A 26,815-nucleotide genomic window follows, 5' to 3' on the forward strand; every position below is an offset into this window, starting at 1 on the left:
TCAGGATATTGGCAGATTGCCTTAAGTCCAAGAGCTAAGGAGAGGTCAGCATTTTCCACACCAGAGGGCCACTTTCAGTTCAAGGTGATGCCCTTTGGCATGAAAAATGCTCCTGCCACCTTCCAACGGTTGGTGAACAGAGTCCTATCTGGGTTGGAATCTTTCAGTGCAGCTTATCTGGATGATATAGCTGTATTTAGTTCCACCTGGAAGGACCACCTGGTCCACCTGAAGGAAGTGCTTCAGGCCCTGCTTCAAGCAGGCCTGACTATCAAGGCAAGCAAGTGCCAGATAGGGCAAAGCTCTGTTGTGTACCTGGGCCACCTTGTTGGTGGAGGCCATGTACAACCTCTCCAGCCCAAGATCCAGACTATCCTGGATTGGGAGGCTCCAAAAACCCAGACTCAGGTCAGGGCCTTTCTTGGCCTGACTGGGTACTACAGGAGGTTTGTTCAGAATTTTGGGACCATAGTGGCCCCTCTGACTGAGCTTACCTCCAAGAAACAGCCCAAGAAGGTCATTTGAACCCCAGAGTGTCAGAAAGCTTTTGACACCCTAAAGCAGGCTATGTGTTCAGCACCAGTGTTACTGGCCCCTGACTATAGCAAGGAGTTTGTAGTACAAACAGATGCTTCAGAGGAAGGGATTGGGGAAGTGTTAGCACAAGTTAATGAAGAGGGCCATGATCACCCAGTTGCCTTCATCAGCAGACGACTACTCCCTAGAGAGAAAAAATGGAGTGCCATTGAGAGGGAGGCCTTTGCTGTGGTCTGGTCCCTGAAGAAGTTGAGGCCTTACTTGTTTGGCACTCACTTCCGTGTACAAACTGACCACAGACCTCTCAGATGGTTGATGCAGATGAGGAGGGAAAACCCAAAACTGTTAAGGTGGTCCATTTCCCTACAGGGGATGGACTTCACAGTGGAGCACAGACCTGGGACTGCCCATGCCAATGCAGATGGCCTTTCCAGGTTTTTCCACTTAGCTGATGAGGACTACCAGGGTGTAGGTTAGTACCCATCACCTTTCATCTGGGGGGGGCAGTGTAGGAAAGTCCTCCTTTTTTGCTTGATCACCCCCACTCTTTTTGGATAGGTACTGGTGGTTACTGACTCTTGGCTGTGCCCTGGGTACTGCTAACCAGTCCCAGGGCCTGTGCTCTGTGTAAAATGGATATGCAAATTAGGCTAATTATAATTGGCTAAGTTAACCTACCTATAAGTCCCTAGTATATGGTAGGGCATGTAGGTTTAGGGACCACAGCATAGGTGGTGCACACCTAGGTGCACTGCTGAGGTGCCCAGTGTCATTTTAAAAGCAAGCCTGCCTTGCTGGCTGCTTTTAAATTAAAGTTATATGCAAATTCGACTTTGGAATTAAAGGTACTTCCAAAGTCTTAAACTACCTTATTTTTACATATAAGTCACCCCTAAGGTGTGCCCTATGTGCCCATAGGGCTGGTTGCCATGTAACTATAAGCAGGGACTTTATATAAATAGATTTATAAGCCCTGATGAGGTCAAAACAGCCAAATTCGTGTTTCCCTCATTGAAGTAAATGGCCTTCATAGGCTAGAATGGGCAGACTTTAATTTAAATTTTAAAGTCTCCTTAAATGTTACATACCAAGAATTTGGTATCAAATTAATTGTTGTAATAAATCCCACAACTTCCAGTTGTTGGATTTAATATAACTTGTTCAGGTAAAAAGTTTAGACTTTACCTAAAAAGTTGCCAATTTCAGCTCTGCATTGTTTTTGCTGCTGTGCTCTGATTGGCCAGCCTGCAGCAGCTTCTGCCAGGCTGCCTTGATGAGGTGTGAAGTGGCCTGGCTTCACACAAAGGAATGTGCTTGGGGGAGAGAATCTCCCCTCGGCAGATGGTGAGGCAGGAAGGGGGAGGGCTGCCAAACTGGTCTTCAAAGGCAGAGAAGGACATTTGCAGCACCCAGCAACACCCCCACATCCTGCAACCCCAGACAATTAGGTGCCCCCTTGATTAGATTAGGAGAGGGCAGGAGAGGGGGGTGTTTATGATTTTTAGCCACACCAGTGGGTGGGCTCAGCCAGATGTAACCTCCAAAAATCAGATTCATCCATGTTGGATTTTTAGAGACTGTTGCCTTCTGGGATGGATTTTTGCCACACTTCCCAGGAAGTGGTCATCACAGGGGGACGACCCTGTCCCTGATTGGAGAACCAGGCCCCCCCTGCTTTTCACCCAGGAGCAAGGATAAAACTGGCAGACCTGCACCCACACCTCAGATCCCCACCAAATTTCAAGAAGAAGGAACTAAAGGAGAAGAAGGACTGCCCTGCTGGACCCCTGGCCTGCACCTGGAACCTGCACTCAGAGGGACTGCACCAGCTGCACACTTGGGCTTCACCACAAGAAGGACTTTGCCTGGCTTCAACTGGTTCAAGGAGGGACTCCCTGTTTGCTACAGGTGAAAAATTGCTATCCAGAGTCCCCCTGCACCAACTCCTGAAAAGTGACCAGCTGACCACTGTCCAGTGGCCAAAAAGGAGTTTGCGCCAGGTGCATTCTGGGAGTTGAAGTCCGCACCCCCCAAGGACCATCACAGAACTTCTGGACCCTTGGGGTGAGCTGTGGACCCCAAAAGAACCTTAAAAGAACATCTGGGTGAAGCCCCAGAAGTTTGGAAAAGATTTGAGAATTTTAGAAAAAAAGCTCCAGAGAGGGACCGACCCGCCGCGGAAATTCTAGCCGGCTTGCCTCAACCGCGACCCGGCCTGACTTGGTGGTTCGTCCCGGTAAAGAAAAACCTCCGAAAAAGAGACTAAGTCCGAAGGTAAAAAGTTGACCGGGACCTCCCAGCCATCGTATCCGAGAAGGGCTCCACGGACGTCGGATCAAGATCCAGGTTTACCCCGGTCGAAGGATTTTCATCTCGAAAAAACGACTAAGTCCGAAGGTAAAAATCTCCACCGAGGAAACCCACATCGCATATCCGGACAAGGGCTCCAGGAGGTCGGATTCAACTGGCAGGTTCGTCCCGGTGAAGAAAAACTTCAAAATAAAGACTAAGTCAGAAGGTAACTTTTTAACCGAGGCCTCCCGCGACTTGTAGCCGAGCAGGGCTCCATCGTGGTCGGCCTGAAACTTTGTCTTTGCCCCGGTCCTGGTGCAACCAGATGACCCGATTGGCGCTTTTTGTTTCTAAGCGCTAGAAAAATAATAATTCTTTAAAAATTCATATCTCCGGTTCCCCTGAACCGATTTTAATCGTTTTTGTGTCATTTTAAAGATAAAAATATAAACTATTTTTATAAATTGGTTTTGGATTTTTAACCTGTTTCCTGTGTTTTATTTGATTACTGTTTTGTGATGTTTGAATGCTTTACACACTGTCTCCTAAGTTAAGCCTTGACGCTCGTTGCCAAGCTACCAAGGGTTGAGCTGGGACTAATTTACTGAGACCTAACTGTACCTAGGTGGAGGTTAGTGGCTTGTTGCTAGGTGTAGGTACCTACCTGCCCTTACCAATAACCCATTTTCCAACAATGAGACATTATTCTTAAATGCTACTCATCTGCCCTCTTTTCATGACCCCAGTGCTAGCAACGTGGATCCTTTGTGTAGATTGAACACAATATATTGTATTGTGTTGTAAATCATTTCCATGGCTCTTTCCTACCTCTTTTCGAAGTCCCAAAGCTGCTTGTGGCTCATGGCCAGTGATTGTGAGTCTGAGTTTCATGGATTTCAAAGGGTGTCTGTTGTGGTGTCACCTATATAGGTTGAATATTGGTGTTGTCAGTGATGCCTGTATAGTCTGCTGCATAACCGATGCAGCAGTGCGAGAGTACCTATTATGCAGAAGGTGGAAAGCAAAGAAGTGCAGGAATACGTTTGATATCTGCTCTACTTTGTGGGACAAGCCAGCAGTTGGCTCCCCTAAATTGCAAACCATTGTTGATAAATCATATTTGACGGTAGATCGCGGGCAATGTTTGATGCAGAGGGCTTTGAAGGATACTCTTCTGGCCAAGGCTAACCTGTGCGTAGTAGTATTGAATATTGTTTGTAGTTTGCCAAACTAATAACTTATCAGTTGAAAGATTGCTTATTTTTATTTTTGCTTTCATTTAGCTGTTCGTATGGCAATGCCTGAATTTTACAGATTCATGAAGGCAAAACTAAGGAGCCCAGAGCAAGGAGCAGACACCATAGTCTGGTTGGCAGTTTCTAAAGCAGCTATAAGTCATCCAAGTGGGCTGTTTTTTCAGGGTAAGTACATATACTTTGTAATCCGTCACTGCCTTTTTGGGATATTTTTCATGAGATAAAATGACATTTAGGTAAATTACAAACTCCATTCACTTTTGTCTCCTGTCTCTCCCTGCATGGAAATCTTACATTATGTGGTTTCACTTTGAGGTGATCACCACGATAACTTCAGTCACAGCGTACCATATTCTGAAAAAGGCCTGAAGATAAAACTAGCTGGAAAATGTTCTTATATAGGCATGCTCCTATATCGTGAGAACAATTATAACTTTTTGATAATAGTCAAAGAACTTCAATAGTACTCCTGGGAAGCTGCAACTGGTGTAAATGAACCTGGTAATTAGTAGATTTTTAAAGTTCACTTTAACCCAATGGTGACCTGTGGGTCAGACACAAGGCACAACTTATATAGAGAAAAGGTCAGTTTTTAGTAATTTCTGTAACCGACATGTAACCTGTAATATGATAGATAGCAGTAGGGCAGAGAATCATATCCTTGCTGCTAAAGGAGTGTCCACTCATTAACATTTCCATCCAAATCATTTTACGCACGTCACAGCTCATTCATTGGACCCCCAATTATAAACATTAAACACTCACTGCCTCCACGTGGACATACAGAGAGTTCTTTCCACTTACCAACAGAGCCCTTTTAAATGATAGATGGCATTTGTTACTCATGACAGACTTAAGCAAAGGGACTGCATTTACACAGTAAATGTAGTCCCTTTGCATAAATGTGCTTTAATTAACATATTTCTTCCACGCATGTGACGGGCACTGTGATGGCCCTCCAGTTATCATATAGACAGTGAGTAGTAGATTTACATGGGTAGGGGAAGCTGTCTGGGCCTCACTAATGGATGTCGGGTGCTTGACTGCATAGCCCCATCAGAACATCAGATGTTACACGTAATATTCTTTTTGGGCTGTTATAATAAAAGTACATGCATGTATAGCAAGGCTCCTGAAGGTGTCTTTCTTCTGTCTTTACCCTCCCACAGATGACGGGGAGTGAATTTACTTTCACTGCTCCTGGTACACTACACCTCTAATGATAGGGTTGCAAATATTGTCTACATCATGATCGGAGCACCTCGATTGCAACAGAGTAAAAGTGTAATTGAATTAGTGAGTGCCTTCCTTTTGGCCTTTGCTGTATTTGAGTTTTCTTTTTTCATGGCCTTTGTGCACAGTCACAAAATGGTGTTAATTCAGTGAGGTTGTTTGGAAGTATTCATAACTGAATAGGCAATGAAACAGTGGTAATCAAAATTTGTAAAGCCTTCTTTTTTACGTCGAGCGTGCAAGCACTTTGACTTGTTATAAGTAATGTGGGCTTTTAACCACGCCCACCGCACGCCCATCACTTTTTCTCCTTTGTAGGCTTGCCTTTCAAAAATCCTTTGGTATAATTGGTAAATGCTTTACGATTGTCCCTCCTTGGGGCGCTTTTGTTACCGCCTTGAACACCGACCCTGTTACGTGGATAATTGCGCTTTTGCCAAAACATTTGACTGCAAGCAGACTTCTTTTTCCTTTTGAGTCTCTCCTTCACACTCATGCTCATGGTGGCCGTGGAGCTTTGAATCGGCTAGCTTATGTCAATTGTTTTACTTTTCATTTTCAATTTATGTGAAAAGTCCAGTTAGGAATTTACAACACCAATAGCTTTAACTCAAGCAAACGCAAGACCCATTGCATTGCAAATGCTTGATAGTTTTGTTATTTTAATGTAAGTTTCCAGGAGACATGACATTCAGTACCTTGTCTTCAAACATGTGTGAAGCGCACCTGATTACCTTGTCAAAGACAATCTTGCAACTTCCTGACAATGAACGATCATTTTCTGCAGCTTATTTTAGGTAAAAAATCATGGCCCTGCAGGTTTCCTACAGTTATAAATGATTACCTATGACTTTTGGCTCAGAACATGGTGCCTACTTTCAAGTTCCTCCTTTAATTTATTTGGAGGTATTCTCACTCCCAGACCGCTTTATGTTGACAATGTCACAATATCGACCCAAGACAATATCGTGAATACAAATGTACTGGGTAAAAAAATATTGTGATACAAAAATATTGACTTTGTATGCTACTTCCCATGCAATTATATAGATAATGAGTTCAACATTATCAACAGTATACGCATAATAAATATAAAAATGTTGAAATCCAAAATAGTACAAAGATACAGTATATCTAAACAAATTCACTTAACCATAATTTTGATTTAAATAAAATAGTATACAAAGAAATCCCCAAAAAATGAATTGAATATACATTAAATTACGTGTATGTTTTACATTCTTTTTTAAACATAAAACATTTGAAATAATATGAAAATATGTAAAACAACCTGTGCTTTTAAATAGAATGTAATTCTTTAATTCTATAAAATTATTAATAATATATATATATATATATATATATATATATGATTTTTTTTTAAATATGTACATTATGAATACATATTTGTTTATTTAGAACACAATTTATAATGTGAAAATATACATTAAAAACTGTATGCATTGATTAAAATAATAGAAATGATCACATTTGTGGAAAGTGAGTGCACCTAAAGGGGTCAGAGTTACTATTCTAAATGCACTTCCTCAAACATTAGGGGATACCATAAAAAGCAGGAGTCAGATTTACTACTCTAACACGTCTTCCACAGACATTAGGGAACATGCATAAATGAGGAGGGTCAAATTTAATATTTTAACTCCAGGCCCCCAAAGAGTGCACAAATAAGGGGGGGCATTCCAGTCACACAGCATTGGAGGGAACAGCATAAATGCGCTAGGTCAAATTTGTTATTCTAATTCCAGTCTCAAATATTAGTAAAATGCATAAATACAGGGGGTCAGATTTACTATTTAAACACCAGCCTCTAAACATTGGAAAAGTGCCTAAATAAAAATGGAGATATGTCCTATTCTATGCCAGTCTCACAAATATTAGGGAAAGGGCCAACATTTCTTGGGCATGAATCTTACAATTCTAACTCCACTAAAATGAAAACAAAACCAAGAATTGGAAGGAAACTCCACAAAAATTATTTTAAGATAATCTAGCATTACAACACTAACTTTCTGATACCAAAAATACATTTTTACCCCCTTATTATAAGCAATAACATTTATATTGTACAAAAATGCATACACCTTACAATTGAACTCACATTTTATATCTATAAGTAATCTAAGTATAAAATAAAAAAACCTAAATATAATAAATTAATACTAATTAATAATTCAAATACTACCCACCCAAAGAAAAAACACTAAGATGTAAGCATATTCTTCTGAATTAAAATAAATACCATAATTATAATCCAAAAGAATTTGATAAAAAACTACCCAACTAATTCCCCAATAATCCCCACTACGAATGTTAGTTAAATGAATTAAAAATTATACCCTACAAAATAAATTAACCCTAAAATATTACCAGCAAAATCAATCACACTATTATATTTTATTAAAAAAATAAAATTACATTCAATTCCGTATTTCTGTATTAAATTTCATTAAAACCTTTTACCTACTCGAACTCTCAAAGCGTCACACAGCCCTTCATAAAATATTAATAACAACCAAAGAAATTAACATAGCAAAAGAACACATAACAAATATTTTTTCAATCCAATATGTTCGTAAAGAAACATGTAACTATCATATAACTCTTTTAAATACTACAATAGTTTATTAAATGGTATTGGTATATGGTAATGGTATTAAGATGGATGCAATTAAAGAACACTAAAAAACGATATATTTGCCTGCAGTATTATATCCCACAATATGTTTGTGGTCACTTCATTTTTACATCAGTTTTATTGACCAATGATATTACAAACTTGGTATTCATTTACCAAGTCCTTATGCCACTAATGAGTACAAAATATCCTATGGTTTAATCTGGAGATATGACGATATAAGAGAAAGTACTGATGTTATTTTCTTTTATTAATGTGGTAGTGTCCCATCCAACCTTTTCATCCATCAGCACTTCGTATGCAGCAATCTGTAGTTATCATGTATAATGGTGAAACCAGAGCTACAAGCCGCAGAACACAGTTGTTCCTGAATTAAATGTCTGCCTAACTGAATGAGTCGCTACTGTGATGGCAATTAGCATTCTTTTGATGTCTCTGTGTGACTCAGTTTGTCAATTTCAACATGTATTGAAACAAAATGTTACGAAATACATTCCTAAATTTGTAGAATTCTGGCACATAACTGGTAACCATTAAAGTTGGAGCCAAAGTCACAGGCTGCGTAGCCATAGGTTGTGACTTTTGCAATGTTTCCACAGAAACTGAAGATCAAACACAGTGACAGAACATGTTTTCCTGAAGCCATGCTGCACTTCACATATGTCTCTTTGAAATGCTGTAATTCAAGGAGCAAACTCTTTGGGGGCTCCATGAATTCTTTGTTTTGCTAATTATTTAACTGTAGTCGTTGAGTATCTGCCAAATGTTTTCAAAAAACGTCTGAGTCCATCATTATGAGTTGCTTATACTCTTCAATGGGTGTGGTAACCAGAGTTTTTTATAGCCTCTTAAGATTATGAGTAATTTGGAAAACCCACAGGCTCACACAAATTCCTCCTCAGACTCCAACTGCTGAAAGCAGCCAATAATCTCTAGGTGAAAATTTGTCAGGGAATGAGGAATAACATAGGAATCTGATGTGTTATTCCCCTTATTAAATTGACTCTGAGAGTACAACCGGTAATAGGCTATTTTTTCGAACCCCTGTGGATAACATTTCAGCTCATATTGTTATTTCTGGAGGCTAGACTTACCAGACCCATTAACAGGCCACTATTAATGAGAGCATTTTAATTTGTATCAATGCTTCCTCTCTTAAAGGTTCATGAAATTAGTTATCTTTATTTCACAGTATCTAAAAGCCAGACTTGTAGACCAGATATATCTATGTGGCTGTCTGTTGTGATAGGGGTTTATAGAAATCAGAGGAGTATCACACAGTATATTCAAATGTATCCACTTCCATTTTGCATATATGCCTATTTAGGTAAGTTCAATAATGGTTTGTTTTTACACCGTCAACACTTAGAAAAGAAGTGGTATGACTCCAGGAGGGACAAGGTCTCCATTCTTATCAAAACAAGATATATGACAAGCAGGTGTCTTTCTAAGTATTTCACGCTTGTTGTGTAAGGAGAGGCTTAGCCTTACCTCTGCATAAGGTTTTTCCATTTTAAGGGAGAGCTAAAATATCAAACAAAAACAGTGGATAGTTTTTCATCAAGACTGCACAGTAATGGTGATAAACCCACTACAGACTTTATTGCTGAATAATATCTATTCCGTGTGGAGACCTAAAATATCCCTACACCAGAAATGTACACATTTAGGAGTCTGAGATTATATTTCTCGTACATCCACAATGTGTGTATTAGTTATTAGGAACACACTGATTACGTTGTTTTACTCTTTTATGCTCACAGATGGGTGCATGGCTTGGCAACATCCCTGTTTCAAACCAAGTTTGCTAAGTTGTTCATAACATCGAAGGAAAAGAGATGAAAGGAAACAAAACTAATTTCCCATATTTTTATGGGCCAACTGAATGTGTTTCCGGTCAATGATGATATTGAAGAAAATGCTCCCCTAAATCTGAGAAGGGTAGGTTGAATTAAAACAGTCTGCAAGCAAGGTCATAAAAGTCAAGACATTGAGATCGAACCGTAAAATAACTACAATAAACATAATGCTTCCTTGGGGGATTCTCCTCCTTTCGGGCAAAGGACTGAGGATGGAAGGTAGTCAGGAAATACCACTTACCAGATTCGAAACTCATACAAAAAACATACACCAAGCATACATTAATGTTAAAATAGCAATAAAACCTGAAACTACTGCTCTTTCCCTGGGACTTCCTCATTCACATGATGCAAAACACAAGCTCTACAATCTAGAATGCAACCTAACCCACTTAGGCACTTAAGAGGAACTTCACTGAGGAGGAGATAGATCTTGTAGCTAACTTTATTTCTGATCAGTGCAGGGAACCACATGGTCTTTCTTCATGTTACTTTGGTGGAGTACATATGTTGCAGTGGCTTTCAGGTACTGATGAGAGTGAGAGATCCTGCCTGTTAAATCCCTTCCAACTTGCAGTAACGGGTGTGCTGAATGTATATGAAGTGAAGTTTAAATATGTGGGATACATCAGTTCTACATATTTTTTTAATTGATTTCTTGCGATATATTTAAATTTTAATAAAACAATATATTTTTTTAATGTTTTACATCACCCATTTCAATAACAATAATAATAAATAAAATGTATTTGACATAAAATAACATTTTTTAAAGGAAAAATGGCCAAAAATAATTATATATTTGACATTAAAAAAATTATGAGAATGTCCCTTTTAAATATTTTATATTATGTGTAGTATTAGTTTTATTTCCAGCCTCCATTACTTTCTATGAGTGTGTTGAAGAGCCAGGAAGTGGCTATGTGTAGTGTTTAAATACTCTACAGCTTGGTTGGAATAAATATGAGCCTCTTTTGTCACTCGTATTACCGTAGTAGATGTTGGTGTAACTTTTGTGATTTGGGGTTGTCTTACTCATTTGTGGGTGTGTTTTTTTTGTTTGTCCCTCCCTAACACCCTTCTTAGGCTTCCCTTCACCTCTTTGGTTTAGTAATAAATACCCTTTTATTGCCCAGTCACTTCCCTTTTCTTCGCCCACATTTACTACTGAGACAGAGACCTCCATGTGTGCAGATCTGTACATTTGTGGCAAAGATCTACACACATAGGAGAGGTGGAGGCAATCCTCTATAACCACCTAACCTGCGGCTGGGTTGGGTCTCAGCACCAGTAGACAAGTAAGAACCCACTTGTCACAGTCACTACATGAGATATTGCTCTCAAAAAAGGCAAGGCGCAAACACCTTCTCTAGGATTACAGATAACTTTACAGTGTGGAACTGCATAGAAAACACAATTGCTTTGCCTTGGCCATAAAGTTAGGATGATTAGTACTTTATGGAAGTGGAGCTTCAGCGTGGACACCTCGTTTGTTTATATGTTTAATTGCTTCCTGTTGAGGTTTAATTTCTGTGCGATGAGCATTGTGCCAGAATGAATCCTGCCCTGAGTATTTATCCATCAGAGGACACACTTTTTGTGCAAATTTTGTACCCAACTGGAGTACTTTCTACTGACTAATTGGTAAGTGCTATCTCACTGGGTAAATGTACAGTGCATCTCCTACTCTACAGCTGCATAAAGGATGTGAAGGAAATGTCTCCAGTGAACTTGTGTCTCTGTAAGATTGCCAATGTGATTGTTACTCCAGCGTCTTCATCTGATCATGTTCAAGGTAGAACTGCAGTTTCCACCTTGAAATTAGTTTTTTATTTTTATTTTGGGGGACTGCGGGGGTGGGGGGGGGACCTCAAGGCCCCCATGTTCCCAGCCAGCTCCCTGCTGTTGGACAGCTCCCGCTTGCTGAAAGCTGAATTATGTTAGCTTTTGCTTGGTGGGACTGCCAGCTTCCACGAAGCAAAAGAAAACAGCTAGGTGGTGGTCCCATGGATGCAGGGGTCTGTGCAGCCCCCCACACACTTTGTTTATAGCCCCGGGCAGGTTTGGTCACCAGAGCCCAGGGGGTCTATAGGACCCCCCCACTTTTACTTATTTACAACTTTGCCCCGGGGAGGTGGTGGTCCCAGTGGTGCAGGGTGGGCCATGAGGCTCCCCGCTGTCTTTATATGCGAAGCCCCTGGGAGGTGGCAGTCCCTGGGTCTTCAGTACGCTCCAGCGGGGTGGCCCCATTCCCCCACTCCTTAAAATAATATGCCCCAGGTCCTGGCCCACCTTGGGACGGAAGTAAAATCAAGCCCTTGAGACTGCGCGTGCATTTTTTTTTAGAAACAAAAAGGTGAAATTTGTGAATTTTTGCGATTTTCAATGTGACTTTTATTTTTTAAAGAAAATGCTTTTTAGCCCTGGGGAGGGGTCTCTGGGGACCCCTGCACCAAGGATACAGTGGTAGAATAACAGTACCTTGCCTCCATTTCCTTTTTTTTTTTTTTTGACTCGGCTGAAGTAGAGTGTCAATGGCTGTCAGCACTTCCTGGCTGAAGTGTTGGCAGCCAATCAGATCTCTGCGAGAGATTGTTAGTATTTCAAATTTTTTGCAAACCTAGATATACAAATCTGGTTTTCTTTTATTATTTAAAAAACTACCGAACTGATTTATACCAACAACAAAAAACACTCTTTCTGAACCAAGAGCCACCTTCCTGCCAAATCTGGTGTAATTCCGTCTAGCAGTTCTGGCTGCTGTAGTGTCTAAAATCTCTATGGTAATTAATATGGGAAACACACTTTTTTGACCCCCATCCCTTTTTCTCCGCCCCTGCTTGACGGATCACCCTGAAACTTTCAATGCAAAACAAGATTCTAGGGTGCACTTTTTTGGATAATTTTGTGAAGATTTGTCAAACTGAGGCAAAGATATAGGCAAGTCAAATAGCTGTTTTTCTATGGAAACTAGGTCCTAACTATAACTGCTTACTTGCAATTGCCAGTAGATTTTTTTATATATATATATATATATATATATATATATATATATATATATATATATATATATATATATATATATATATATTGCAATGTCATTCACCACTGTAGTTATAGAGCTATAGAAATATAGTTAGGAACACGCTACCTTATAAATTGAGTTTTTAGTTTTGCTACTAACTTTTGCGCAAGGTTTCACAAAGCTTTCCAGAAAAAAAGCTCCTTCCTGGAAAGTTTTGGGGTGATTTGTCAAACTGGCGCCGAGAATAATTGTTAGTTGCTTTAAGTTATGGAGTGGTGCTCATGGGCCTCACACACTAATCCTGCATCATCCTATTGGTGAAGGTCGCAATTTTTTCTGAAGATAGGACTGTAGTTTGCAACCACTCAAATACTACCCATGTCAGGCTACTGTGAGGTTAGTCAGTGCACAGAAACTACAAAGTCAGGTCTACGTGTACCATTTGGGTACTGCTACGTGGACTAGAGAATATAAGCAAAAGTGTTCAGAGCAGAGCATCAGGCAATCAACAGTGTATTTCCAAGATGAGACAATAAGTGACATCACTAGGGAGGGTATTAAGAGTGCTGTGGTGTTAGAGAGGAAAAAGACAGTGGTTCATTATTAACAATCTTAGTGATGGCAACTGTAGAGTGGAGGCAATACCTCAAGTGGCCCTTTCATCCTCTGTGTCTCTTTCCTGGTTTTTCAGCATGCTCCTCTGTTCCTCCCATACTGCCGGTCACCACAAACAAGGAGGGTGGGAGGGACATAAGGAGTCTAAGGGGTTGTTAGAGTGAAAGGGAACCGAAGACAACAAGGAAAAGCAGGCCAGGTTCTGAAAAGAGAGGGAAGTGGGCACCCAGTCCACCAAAGGGAGAGTGGTGTTCGTGGTAGAGGTGGCTAATATTACTAAAGCTGAGTATTGTGCTGGTCTACACATGCCTCGGGTCGTAACTCCTGTACCTCTCATTTGCCAGCTCCCTCAAAATGCAGCCAGTACACCTGCCAGTTCATATTTGCAGGAGCTCACAAAGGTGTTGATCTCCTTCCTTAGCTGTTCTCCCCTGCAGCGGTGGCTGAAAAATGACTGCAGCAAATCATCTACTGCATTGGCCCAGCGGCTTCCAACACCACCACAATTTACCAAGACACCATGCGAGGTGAAGAAGTGCAGACAGGAGGAAGCAAGGCACAAGGTTACCAGGAGAAGAACAGAGACTGATTGATACAAGCAAAGAGAAGAGAGAGGTGTAGGAAACAAAGTCTTCAAGAGGGTAGCACTTTGTGAAGCTGGGCATGAGGGTCTCAATACAAGAGGATCCCCAAGACCTGGCTTTTCGACTATACTGCTGCTACCCTCCCCCCCCCCTTAGCGCCTCAAAACCCTTATGGGAGATTAGCTGCACCTTGCAAGAACCTGATTGACAACATGAAGCTGCACAAAGATCCTACTGAGCAGGTCTTCCTGTTTGACACTCTAGTGACCACTCACAAAGAGACATAGTACCTCCCCATGCTCCCTGGCATGCTTTGCCATGCTGAAGATATCTTTAAGGAGCCTGTTGCTTCTGGTTAATCGCATCACATGTGGACAAAAAGTACAAAGCGGCCCCCTCTGGCCCACTTAACATCAGGGAACAGGTACAATGCAATTCCATTATGGCAATGATGGCCCGTAAGTGGGATAATAGTCTCCCCTAGAGAAAGAAAGTAAACAAATTTATGCAGCTGGGAAGTGTATTGCGTCCCAGGCCGCAAACCATTGCAGAATAGCCATCTCTCAAGCCCTTTTGGCCCGGTACGACCGGCCCATTGGGATGAGATGGAGGACCTCTTACAGTTCCTTCCTGAGGAGTTTTCCAAAAGGGCCCAACAGATTGTTTCGGAGGGTCAGACTATCTCCAACAACAACTCTATCAGGTGCACCCTTGATGCCTCAGACACAGCAGTTTGTGGCATAAATACTAGCATCTTTTTAAGACAGCATTCTTCGGTTGCATTGCTAAGGTTTTAAACCTGAGGTCCAGCAAGCAGTCCTCAACATGCCCTTTGACAAAGAGCACCTGTTTGGGCTGCAGGTAGGCAACACATTTGAGAAGCTCAAAAAGGACACTGACACTGCTAAGGGCATGGGTGCCCATCAGACCACTACACAAAGGGGCTCCTTTCGCCGCCCTGGGTGCAAGAGGTCATATATGTCATCCACCTCAGAAGCGCCTACCTCACACCTTAGACAGCCTCAGTCCACCTACACCAGAGGCTTCTACTGAGGCTCACATGGAGTCTACCAATAAAGGGAGATGGAAAACTACCACTACACACGTATCCTCCTCTACTGCCAAGCAGTGAATACTTCCACCTTCGCCCCAATCTTCCAACACCTCCCTGGGAAGACCTCAATAATTTTACTCTACCTGCTACACCATCATCATGGACCAATGGGTCCTTGCCATTAACCAACATGGTTATTGTCTAGCGCTCATCACCACTCCTCCGATATTCCCCTTTGCACTCACAGGCTTTCTCGGGAACACGTGACCCTTTTCAAACAAGAGGTCGGGACTCTGCTTCTCAAAGGGGCCATAGAGCCTGTTCCTCCACAATATCAAGTTTCAGTAATATATTCCCTGTATTTCCTTAGCCCCAAAAAGGACGGCGCTCTCAGATCCAATCTGGACCTCATGCCTCTAAAAAAAATACATCCTTTCAGACCACTTCCATATGGTCATCCTTCAGGATGCCATCCCTCTTCTACAGCAAGAAGACTTTATAACAGCTCTAGATCTAAAGGACACCTATTTTCACATACCAATTCACCCTGCACATCAACAGTATTCAAGTTCTTCATTGCAGGCAAACATTATCAATTCAAGACCCTTCCCTTCGTATTCACTACTGTTCCCAGGGTATTCACAAAGTACTTGGCAGTAGTCCCAGCACAACTCAGAAGGCAGAATGTTCACATCATTCTCTACCTTGACGACTGACTCCTCAAAGCCAGCACATTACAACAGTGCCAACATCACACTCAGTTTACAGTGGATCTTCTTCACAGTCAGGGCTCCACTCTCAACATTCCCAAATCTCAACTTCAGCCTCGGCAGATTCAGCCTTATTTATGGGCCATTTTGAATGCAGAGTTAGGGGTGGCATATCCCAACCCAGCTTGTGTCCTGAATTTCCACACCCTTCTCCCTCAGTTTCAGGAAAACCGTTTCTACACAGTAAGGAGCATCATTCATCTGTTAGGCTTGATGACTTCTTGCATCGCCATAGTTCCCTATTCCAAACTTCACATGCGTCCCCTGCAGCAATGTCTGTCTCGTCAATGGACTAAGTCACAGGGTCACCTGGAAGAAATTGGGCCTCATTTGCAAGGCCCTATCGGCACTGGAGCATCACTTTTTGCAACACTCTGGGGGCACTGTGCAGTGCACCATGTCTACAAGGCGGTGTTAAGCCACTTTTCCTGGCTTAACGCGGCCTTGTAGATATGGGCCACTCGATGCAGTTTTCTGCGGCTAAGGGGCATGCAGTGGGTGTTGCTATGGGTGTACCCATGCAACACCAATGCTTTTGACACTGTCTCAGATTTACAAGAAATCTAAAACGTGAGGCAGCACCATAAACTAACCCCCCCACCCATGGGGAGGCGTTAGAGTGAGGCATCGAGGAGAAATACTTTTATTTTTTTACACACACTGAAGGAGCAAATTGCCATTAAAGAGTGTTCCTTCCTGCACAAAAACAATCTCCCCCGCAACATAGTAATCCTTCCATTATGGCAGAAGGGTGGCTGTGTTGGCCCTAAGCAGCTAATTTAGCACCATTGAGTGGGAAACACAGGGGATGTGCCGTATTCTTTTAATTAGGGTGCATCCCTGCATTTTGGAAAGGATACAGCTCGGCGTAGTAAGATTGCTTGCAGCACCGCGCTGCACCATTTCCTTGAGGCCCTTAGGGTTGTTAGACCGACAGACTCACTGTTCTCGACAGAGGTGGAACAACCTTTAGAAAGGGTGGCCTTTTCTAACTCTGTGCCTCAAGTTACACTGACCACAGATGCGTCACGGATGGGCTGGGGTGCTCACCTTCAAGGCCTGACAGTGCAGGATCTCTGGGATGCCAATCACCAGTCCCTACACATCAACTACCTGGAGCGTCAAGCGGTATTCCTAGCACTGAAAGGTTTCCTTCCTCACCTGTCTCGCAAGGTTTGCACGGATAACATGACAGCCATGTATTATTTACAGAAACAGGGGTGACACGGTCTTCTCAACTCTCACAACTCTCTCAAACTATATGGAAATGGGCCCTTCACCACCACGTTTACCTCTTAGAGGATCATATGCCCGGAATTGACAACAACTTTGCAGACCTGCTCGGCAGGATGAACCACAAGTGGGAGATCTACCCACAAGTCCTTCACTCATACTTCAAAAGGTGGAAGACTCCCCACATAGACCTTTTCACCACAGCAGAAAACGCAGAATGCCCAAACTTCGGCTCCAGGTATCAACATCCTGTATCCAAGGACAACGCTGTATGGATGAGTTGGTCAGGGATATTTGCCTATGCTTTTCCACCTCTCCCTCTCATTCCCTTCCTGGTTTGGAGAATCAAGCAAACATCTCTCACCATGATTCTTGTGGCTTCCACTTGGGCACGCCAGCCTTGGTTCACCACAATCCTGGATCTCTATGTAGTCTCACATGAGAAGCTCCCCAACAGGCCAGACCTTCTCACTCAAAATCAAGGACAAATCAGGCATCCAGACCTCAGATCACTCGACCTTGTGATATGGCTCTTGAGGTCATAGAGTTTGGCTACCTAGCCTTGGCCTGTAGAATGTATGGACATTCTCAAGGAAGCCCGTAGACCTATTACTAGAGCCTGTTATGCTGCAAAATGGAAACATTTTGTTTGCTACTGCCAACCTAAATGCACTGACCCTTCCAAGCTACAGTACAAGGAATCATCTATTATTTGCTCCACTTATAGAAAGCAAATCTAGCCTACACTTCCATTCGCCTACATCTTGCAGCTATAGCTGCATATTTACAGAACTGGCAACATATTTCCTTGTTCAGAATCCAGATTATTAAGGTTTTCATGGAAGGTCTTAAATGTGTAATTCCACCCAGGAAACCCCCTGCACAATCGTGGAACCTTAACATTGTGCTCACCAGACTCATGGATCACCCTTTTGAAATAGTCCATTCATGTCCGCTTTAATTCCTCTTGTGAAAAGTGGCTGTCTTAGTCGCCATTAGATCACTCAGACATGTTAGAGAGCTCCAGGCATTAACCTTTCTTCCAAATTCATAGGGATAAAGTAGTCCTTCACACTAACCCTACATTTCTACCTAAAGTGGTTTCTCCGTTTTATTTTAACCACTCCATTGAACTACCAGTCTTCTTTACACAACCTGACTCTGTTGCGGAAAGAGCCCTTCATATTCTAGATGTTAAAAGAGCACTCATGTTCTTCATTGATAGAACTAAAGACTTCAGGGAAACCAAGCAACTCTTTGTAGTGTTTTCTCAACCTCACAAGGGCAAACCAATATCCACATCAAGCATAGCTAGATGGATGGGCAAATGCATACAGAATTGCTATGCTAAGACCAAGAGACATTTGCCTTTTTCCCCAGAGCTCATTCTACTAGAAACAAGGATGTTACTATGGCTTTTCTAGGTAACATTCCCATAGCTGACATCAGGAAGGCAGCTTCTTGGTCTAGGCCTCACACATTCTCAAAACACTACTGTGTGGATGTTCTAGCATACCAACAAGCTAACGTATGTCAAGCAGTGCTACATACACTTTTCCAGTCTACTGCAACTCCTACAGGCTAGTCACTGCTTTATGAAGGGACTGCTTTGCAGTCCATGCAGATCATGTGTATCGACAGCCACACATGCCATTGAACAGAATATGTTACTTATCCTGTAAGCATTTGTTGGTGGCATGTAGTGCTGTAGATTCACATGCCCCTTCCCTCCTCCCCGGACGCCTGTGGCCATTGCAGTTACTTCATCCTTGTATATATTTGTAGATATATATTTATACATTGCATGGACATCTTTTTCCCTATACTTTTTCTTCCTTTCACTCCTTTTTCACTTGCCTGCTGGAAAACAATCTAACAAAGGATTTGATGCCCATGCACAATTTCACTCAGTGGAGTCATCACTCCATCTTGTGATTCGGATGTGCAGAACACTTCTTTGAAGAAAAACAACTTCCACCACTCCAGACCCAACCCTAGATGGCAGCAGTATGCACAGCATGTGAATCTACAGCACAACATGCACAAACAGAAGCTTACAGGGTAAGTAACATAATCCTTTCTTTTCCTTCACAAGCTTTTCCATTTGACCATATGTCTACTAGCTCTGCAAAGAGTTCAGAAATTGAATCAGCACATGTTTGAACACATTTATGGCAAAGCGAAAGCCTTTACTTTTGCAGTATACACGCTATAAGAATGGCATGTTGCATAATAAAAACGAAAGAAACGTCTGGGTAAATTATAATTGGTGCTTGAATAAGCATTGCTCTGTATGCTCTGCAGATGATGCATTTTGAAAAAAACACATAGTTTTCAGCCTCAAGTTCAGCACAGTCAATCATGCCCCACCACAAAAATCCATCCACACTCTGTACTTACCCACACACTTAAAAGCTTGCAGTATGTCGTACAAGACTCGGATGTTGCATGAAATAAGCTACAAAACCACATCTGATAAATTAAAATTGCCACTTAAGTAACCATCTGTCCAGTGAGTCCAAGGAGTAATGAGCATGTAATCTTAACAACTTTATGACAGTAACAGGGGGGAAACTCACATGGCTCTCAATTTCAGCTTCAGCTCTAGAGCTCGTAATCATGCCCTACAGTAAGCACTCTACAAGACTCCAATTTTGCAGGCAAATCCAAGCTACAGAAAAACATTCAGAGAAATTAAATACTCCTGGGAAATACCAACATATTTTTGCAGTTTTTTTTTTTTGCGTAGGGTGAATTTGAAGTTATTTTAAGTGTTTTGTCCAGAATCACAGGATGTTATTTTTTACATAGGGTAAACTCAAAGTTCACTATGTGCTTTGCCCAGAATCACATGATGTATTATTTTTTGTGCAGGATGATCTCAAAGTTACTTTAAGCACTGTGCCCAAAATCACAGGTTGCTAGGCCGACACCTTGAACTGAACTGAACCGTGTTCCCCATTAGGTCCTAAGGGCCTGATTTATAGAATTGGAATAGAGAGTACACCGTTGCAAAGGCAATGAAGTTCCCTCCCTGCCAGTATAGTGGTCTGCCCGTCAAATATAATTGAAGACGGGCCTTAAGTTTCGCCACTGCAGAGATTACTCTGTCTACGTCATGCCGAAACTACTCTGACGGCCCTGGAGAGTAAGGGCCATTGGAGAAATGGCCTCATATACAACCACCCAATTTAGATGGGCGGACATGTAGTTAATTTTTTACTGTTATGGCAGTAAGAAAAAGGTAATCCATTCTAATTCCCCCAACCACCCCCCCACCCACACCCACACCCTCACCATAGGAGAAGCATTCCATGGTGAGTGGAGCAAAAAGAAAAAAAGAATGCTGTTTACGGCAGGGCTGCATCCTTCTGAAACAACCCTGAAGCAAACGGTAAAATGCATCGACAGGCACCGCCATGACAGCATTTCCTGCCAATTACTTCATACATGACTACCAGCTTGGTGGTCAAAACAAACCCCTTGATAAAAAGCTCCCGTTGCACTAGGCAGAGTTCCACCAGCAAGCAGAGTTCCTTATAGTGCCCATTTGCACTGTGTTTTTTTGTCAAAAGCAACACGAAGTACGTACATGTATTCAAAATCAAGTGAGATTTGGCACCACGCGGTTCACAAAGGCATGGTCCATCTTGTTTTTCACTCTGTTTATGGTGCTGGACCTGTTTTTTCATCCTTCAATTATATTTGCAGTCCCCCACCGTCTCAATTAATCTACCCCTCATTTTAATTAATTCTAGTTGTGTATCTCTTTTATCATTTTTTTGTGCTTTTTGTGACATCTTGTATTTTTATTTATTTCCCCTTTACTTAGTGTTTTCTTCCTTCCTTATCCTCCTGTTTCGTTTCTTCTTCACCCCACTACCAAGCACCATGGCAGAGCAGGGGGGGGTACCGGAGACAAGGGGAGCAGTAGCGCCAGGCCCTCCTGAACAGCCAGCAGCAGCCTCTTACGTTGTGGGCAGCAGTGCTGCCAAGTGATGCAGCCTTGGCCCATCTTTAGTGAGGAGGAGGTGGCAGCATTGCTTTTTTATGTGCAGCGCCACCTCCCATCCTTGATCGCAGCAACGTGGCAGGCCTGGGAGCGGTTACCCCCAAGGGAACATCAGCTGTATAGGGTGCACCACTGTGTCTGACATACCACCTGGGTCCATCGCAGCACTCAGGAGCTGATGCACCGTTGGGCGAACATCGATCGTGAGCAGGACCTGCGCGACCTGCTACGCATTGAGATTCCGGGCTCGGTGAGCATTAATTATATAATTTGTTGTGTTTGTCTTCTACAATACAAAGTTTTTTCTGAATAGCATGCTGCTTACTGTCAGAGGTAAATTACATTTAGTTTACGTTAAGATTATTATTATGTGATCCAGTTTGAGCTAGGCAGGTGCTTGGTGCTGCCTAAGAGTACTCGTTGGTGCTCACTTTGGCTGAATATTTAAGTAGCCATTGCAAAGCATACTTCTGTCTTCCAGTCACCATAGTGATATTAGTGAGTCAGTGTTCTCTGTAACTTTATCTGTACGAATCAGAGCAATGGACAGTGATGTGTAGTATTAATATGCATCTATGCATTGCAAAAAAGGGAGACTGAGTTGGTCCACCAAGGGAGGTGTGAAATGAGAATAAAAATCAGAGATTAATCATCGCAATGCATTAGTTCCAAATGTAGTTTTTGGTCAGGAAATTTGGAAGAGGGATTTTAAGAATATAGCCAACTCAACGATAGTCGATCATACTAGTACAATAGGCGATCTGATTTAGATAAGTACAGTGTTACTGCATTTGCCTGTTATAATAATTTTGTGGATATTAACTGTGCCACTAATCAATTTTTTTCATCTTTTTTATTTCTTACATCAGTACCCAAGAGTAAGAAGAGGGGCAGTGCCGAGGCAGGTGCAGCAAGAGCTGGGGAGGCACCGACCACCATTGCCAATGCTCCGTGCGGGCTCTGCTCATTCCAGTAAGTCCTACAATTTATTATTATTATTTTCCTAACTTTTACCTCTGCCCACTAATATACAAGTTTTTATTTTGCCTTGTTTGCTTTTTTTGTGTTGTCTCCTTTTTTCCAGTTCCCCTTTACAATTTTTGTTTAATTCCTGTTATCCCTGCGTTAACTTTTTTATATCTTTTATTGACCATTATTATTCCACCCCTTCGTTGCACTTCAATGATTCTGAGTCATCATCACCAAAGGCTATAGCTCTGCCCCTCCATTATGCAAAGTTTTTGGTTGGCTTGACTACGTGGCATATTGAACCAACAAAATGCCCAGAGTGATATTTTTGATAGAAGATGCTGCAGTGCTAACCGAACTGTAACAAAGTATTGCAGTTGCATTCTTTTGATTAAAAACAATTAAGGGGAGATGTATCTCGCATCTAAAAACTGTATAAAGCCACACCTACAACCAGTGGAGCCAGCTCAAGTACTGCAGCAGGACTAGATGAAGCATGGGGAGAAGCAGCGGCAGGGACGTGAGGTGGTAAGTCAGATTACTTGCTTATTGTCAATTACTACTCACTAGCTACATGGGCATCATCATGATCGTAAACCCCCCTGCATTACAACCACAGAGGTGGTTGGGTTACTTATGGCCTCTTCTATCTGCAACTCAGCAAAAGCACACATAATGCAAGCTAAAAATGATGAGTTGATGGAAACGGGAAAGAAGAACAGAAGGTTAAAAGAAAGATGGGTGAAATGAGCAAAAGGGAAGGCTGCATGGGTGGGTGAAAGCTGAAGGGGTGCGTGGGTGAGTATTGGGTAAATGGATGAATGGGTGAAAGGATCATTGAAAGAAAAAGTGGATAGTGGATACTGAATGGATGGATAATGGATTGTGCATTTTAGTGAGAGACTGGATGAAAAAAGTAAAGCTTGAATCATGGTGGCTATGGGTGAATATAGTAGGAAAAATGAAAGAATGATTAAATAATTGCTTGGATGGTAAAACAAGCGAGCTCTTCTGTAGAGGTGCATGCTGCTCACCTACTTCTATTACTTTGCATTTTATGGTTATCAAAGTATTGGTTCAAAGTGCAGGTTATTTTAATTTGTGTTCTATCCCTTGACTCACTGCATTTGTTAAACAAAGCAGATATGTATCATACCCATCATCATCATTCATCGACCCCCTCCCTGCCCAAGGCATTTTGCCACCCATGCCCTAAAAAGTGCAGTATGGTTCAATTTGTGCTTGCAGTGTTGGCCATCCAATATGCGTCTGCTTCAGTTAATCCAGCATTTACTAAGTTTTCAATGAATTGCACACCAAACACACAAAGTGTGTTGTTTTCCCTTCGACCACTCAGTCACCTAGTCCTTCACTACTTTATTCTTCCTTAGTTCTTATGTCCCAGCCTACCAAACAAATTGAAAAATCCATTCATGGCATGTACCACATTTTTATGGCTATCTGAAGTGTTTCCAATATATATTTCATGGTTTCCCATAACAGATTTATTTTACTACTGTTCCAATCTTTCCCTTTACACTTTTGTTTACAAAGAGGCTGAATAAGCCAAAGCTTAAGTACATAATGAATCAGTGATCGTTGACACCCCTCTATTCTATAGCAAAAGCTCTACCTACCCGCCTAATCACTCTGCCTTACTCTGCACTAGAGTAAGTCAAGTTTCCTTTCAGCCCAGCGAATGAACTGTGAACTCTGTGACGAAAGTGCCAAATACAATCTATATAGCCGTTCCTTTCTGTGTAGTGCAGTGCATCGTTTTCCCCACCTTCTATTTAGATCAGATACGACAAATAATATATCCTTATTTTAGACAAGGCATGTGTAAGGTATCCTCTTTATTTTTGCCTCTTTGGAGTTTGGATAGAAACTTAGTGAAAGGCCTTTGTGTAAGAGCAGGGCCTTTGGAGTTAAAGATACATCATTGTCAACTACAGCTTCCTTAGCTGCAGACAGTAGCAACGTACTTGAAGTGCTAGCTACAATGCCTCCATTAATTTGGCACAAAAACTTGTACACCATAGAGCATAATACCTTTCTCATAAATGAGAGGTAATTCATTTTTATTTTTTCACCCTAAAGTGCTTGTTTAGTTACTAGAAAACAAAAGCCTTTAAATAAAATAAAAAATCAGTTTTTTTTAAATCTGGTATTATTCTGCCTTAATTCTTTTCTACCAAACAGTCAATACTTTTTACGTGAGACGTGTGTGGGTTAACAAATAAAATTGGCCCTGTGACTCTCCTTAATCATAAGCAGATCAAATTCTTATGTCTCTAGGGTACCAGCAATGTAGTGATACTGTGGCACCCACTACCTAACTTTGAAGAAGTGTTTGTTCAGAGCATTGCTTACAATTTGTGCATTTTATTTGTGTTTTTTGTGATATAGCTACTCCTTCTGGACGACCACCAACCAGGTAGGAGATAGTGGCCTATCTGTGGTGGCAGAGGCTAGAAAACATCCAGGCCAAAAACCGGTGGCTGATGGTCCTAGAGGGGAAAGAGGCTGAAATAGCTGTCTCAGACCCAGGGCCCAGCCCAGCAGCATGCCAGCACCAGCCTCCCAACGATTACATCGTTACACCACCGCCAGCGGTCAGGGTCCCTGACTGCCATTGCTGCCATCCTCACATGCTCGGACAGGCTATTCCGGGTCTGTGTCCTGCAGCGGCTCGGCTGCATAGAAAGCCGGTTTGGGAGCATAGGGCAGAGCCTGGACCAGCTCCAGTCCCATATGGACAATGCCCTCTTTGAAGCCCTTTTTTAATTTCTTTTTGTTTTGGTGGAAGAGACTTCTTGTGAGTGGAGAGGGTGAGGTGGGAATTGGGACCGGGCTTCACCTTGAACTTTATTTGGATTTATCAGGTTTTCAGGGACAAGGTTGTTTGTTTGGGTAGAGGGGTGGACCTGTTGTGGCTGGAAATGGTGGGTTTTTGTATTTGTTAGAAATAAAAGGGGATAATTTATTTTACTTGATTTATGCCTCAAATGCTTTTTTTGGTGTTTTAGTTTGCACCGCTGTCTTTTAGTGTGTCCTGGTTTCTAAATCTGCTAAAACAGTTATTTGTACCCTTGCACTACTGCCCTCTGCAGCTATACTGACCATTAGGGTGATTGCCATTGCCTATTTTGCTTACAAAAGCCTAGATACATACACATATTCAGTAGGAGCTTAATTGCTAACTAAACAGGTTAACTTTATACCATAATTCTTCTTGTATCTGAATAGATGAAGCAAGGGAGTCTTGTTACTGCAGGTTTTTTTCCAAGGTGACATCTTAAGGGGGTGATAGATAATAGTAGTAGGCTAGCACGCTAACAGGGAAGAAAGAAGGTGCCACTCTCACCTAGTTGCACTCCAACTGCAGGATTAATCAAAGGTTTAGCCATCACTGTCAACTAGAATGAAAGAAAACAGAGAGTTAGTGGGTCATATTATAGCAACAATTTGAGTCTGGATTACCACAATGACAGTATTTGACACACAACAAAGAAGACCTGATATGATAATAAATACTAACAATATCAACTTCTTATGAGTCATGGAAATCATGGAGTCAGGAGAAGTTGGCTCAGAGTCCAGAGTGGGTTGACAAGGTTAAGCGTTTACACAACAGGGCTTAATGATGATGTTGATGGGGTCTGTGTGGAATATTGCTTAGGTAATAGAAGGCCATGCTTTGAGATGGTGTCGCTTTCACCACATCTGCCCCAGCAAGTGTGTGGTCCATTTGTGGTGTAAATGAAGTCACAACTCAGTACATCGCACAGCCCGGGGGAACAGGGTTTGGGGTCTCAATGAATGGATGGAAAAGTAGATTTGGAGAAAGGTGTGACAAAGACAAACACTACACAAAAGAAACCATAACAATATTCATCCTTGCGCAGAGCAGCACACCTTCATCAATCTGTTGTGGAAGGAAACGATGAAGGAATAAGAATGACACAGTTCAGTTAAATGCATTGCAAATAGACCTTCTGCCCTAAAGAGACCTAGAGTAGTAAGTATATCTCTAAATGTTATGTCTTCTAGGTTTAAAAAATACAAATTATGGGGGATTTAAATAAGTTGACCCACCCAGTTCTAAACATTATGATTGTTAGAAAGGAGAATGATACTGTATTGCCAAATTGTATGGTGCTTCTCCATTCTTCTTAGAATGTCATTCACTCTTGGGTGTCTGGCTGAACCTGTCTAGTAGGTAAGCTGGAGCCTTGAGTTATCACCAATTTTTGTTCGTGGAGGACTAGGAAAAGACATGCATATTGAATTTTTTTTTTTACTGTATTATTGAGTAAAGGAGAGGGACAAAAGGATTTGAAGCAAGGTAAGCTTCACGAGGAGTCAGGAGTGTACCAAGAAGACTCTGAGGCAGAGCAAGAACATAATGAGGAGTTTCACGTTTTGAGCCAGCAATGCAGCAAACACACACTTAGCGGCATTTCCCAAATCAATGCATCTCTTTCCAGTCCACAGAGCAGAGTGAGTACTAGGTCTCTGAGTCTTTGCCATCATCTTGGGTTGTCTTTGAAGTTGATAACTTTCTCCTTCTAGCTGTTGAGGTAGTCATACCCTGAGTCCTTCCATCCTCCTCCTCCTGATTCTGAGGTACTCCATCCCTGTCCCACACTGAGTGAGGTACACTGCTGTAGAAGAACGAACAGAGAAACAGAACTGGAGTATTGTGTGTAGATTTGAA

At 41.9% G+C, this 26,815-nt stretch overlaps 1 protein-coding gene across 1 annotated transcript in view; it reads left to right on the forward strand.

The window, feature by feature from the left end:
- The window catches only part of LOC138265615 (dehydrogenase/reductase SDR family member 12-like), a 190,377-nt gene that overhangs the window by 144,743 nt on the left and 18,819 nt on the right, over positions 1 to 26,815 (forward strand). The window contains exon 9 of the mRNA XM_069213482.1: positions 4,113 to 4,250. Within this exon, the coding sequence (XP_069069583.1) occupies positions 4,113 to 4,250 (138 nt within the window). The remainder of the gene's footprint in view (positions 1 to 4,112; positions 4,251 to 26,815) is intronic.

Source organism: Pleurodeles waltl, chromosome 11, assembly GCF_031143425.1.
Source record: "Pleurodeles waltl isolate 20211129_DDA chromosome 11, aPleWal1.hap1.20221129, whole genome shotgun sequence".
NCBI lineage: Eukaryota > Metazoa > Chordata > Amphibia > Caudata > Salamandridae > Pleurodeles > Pleurodeles waltl.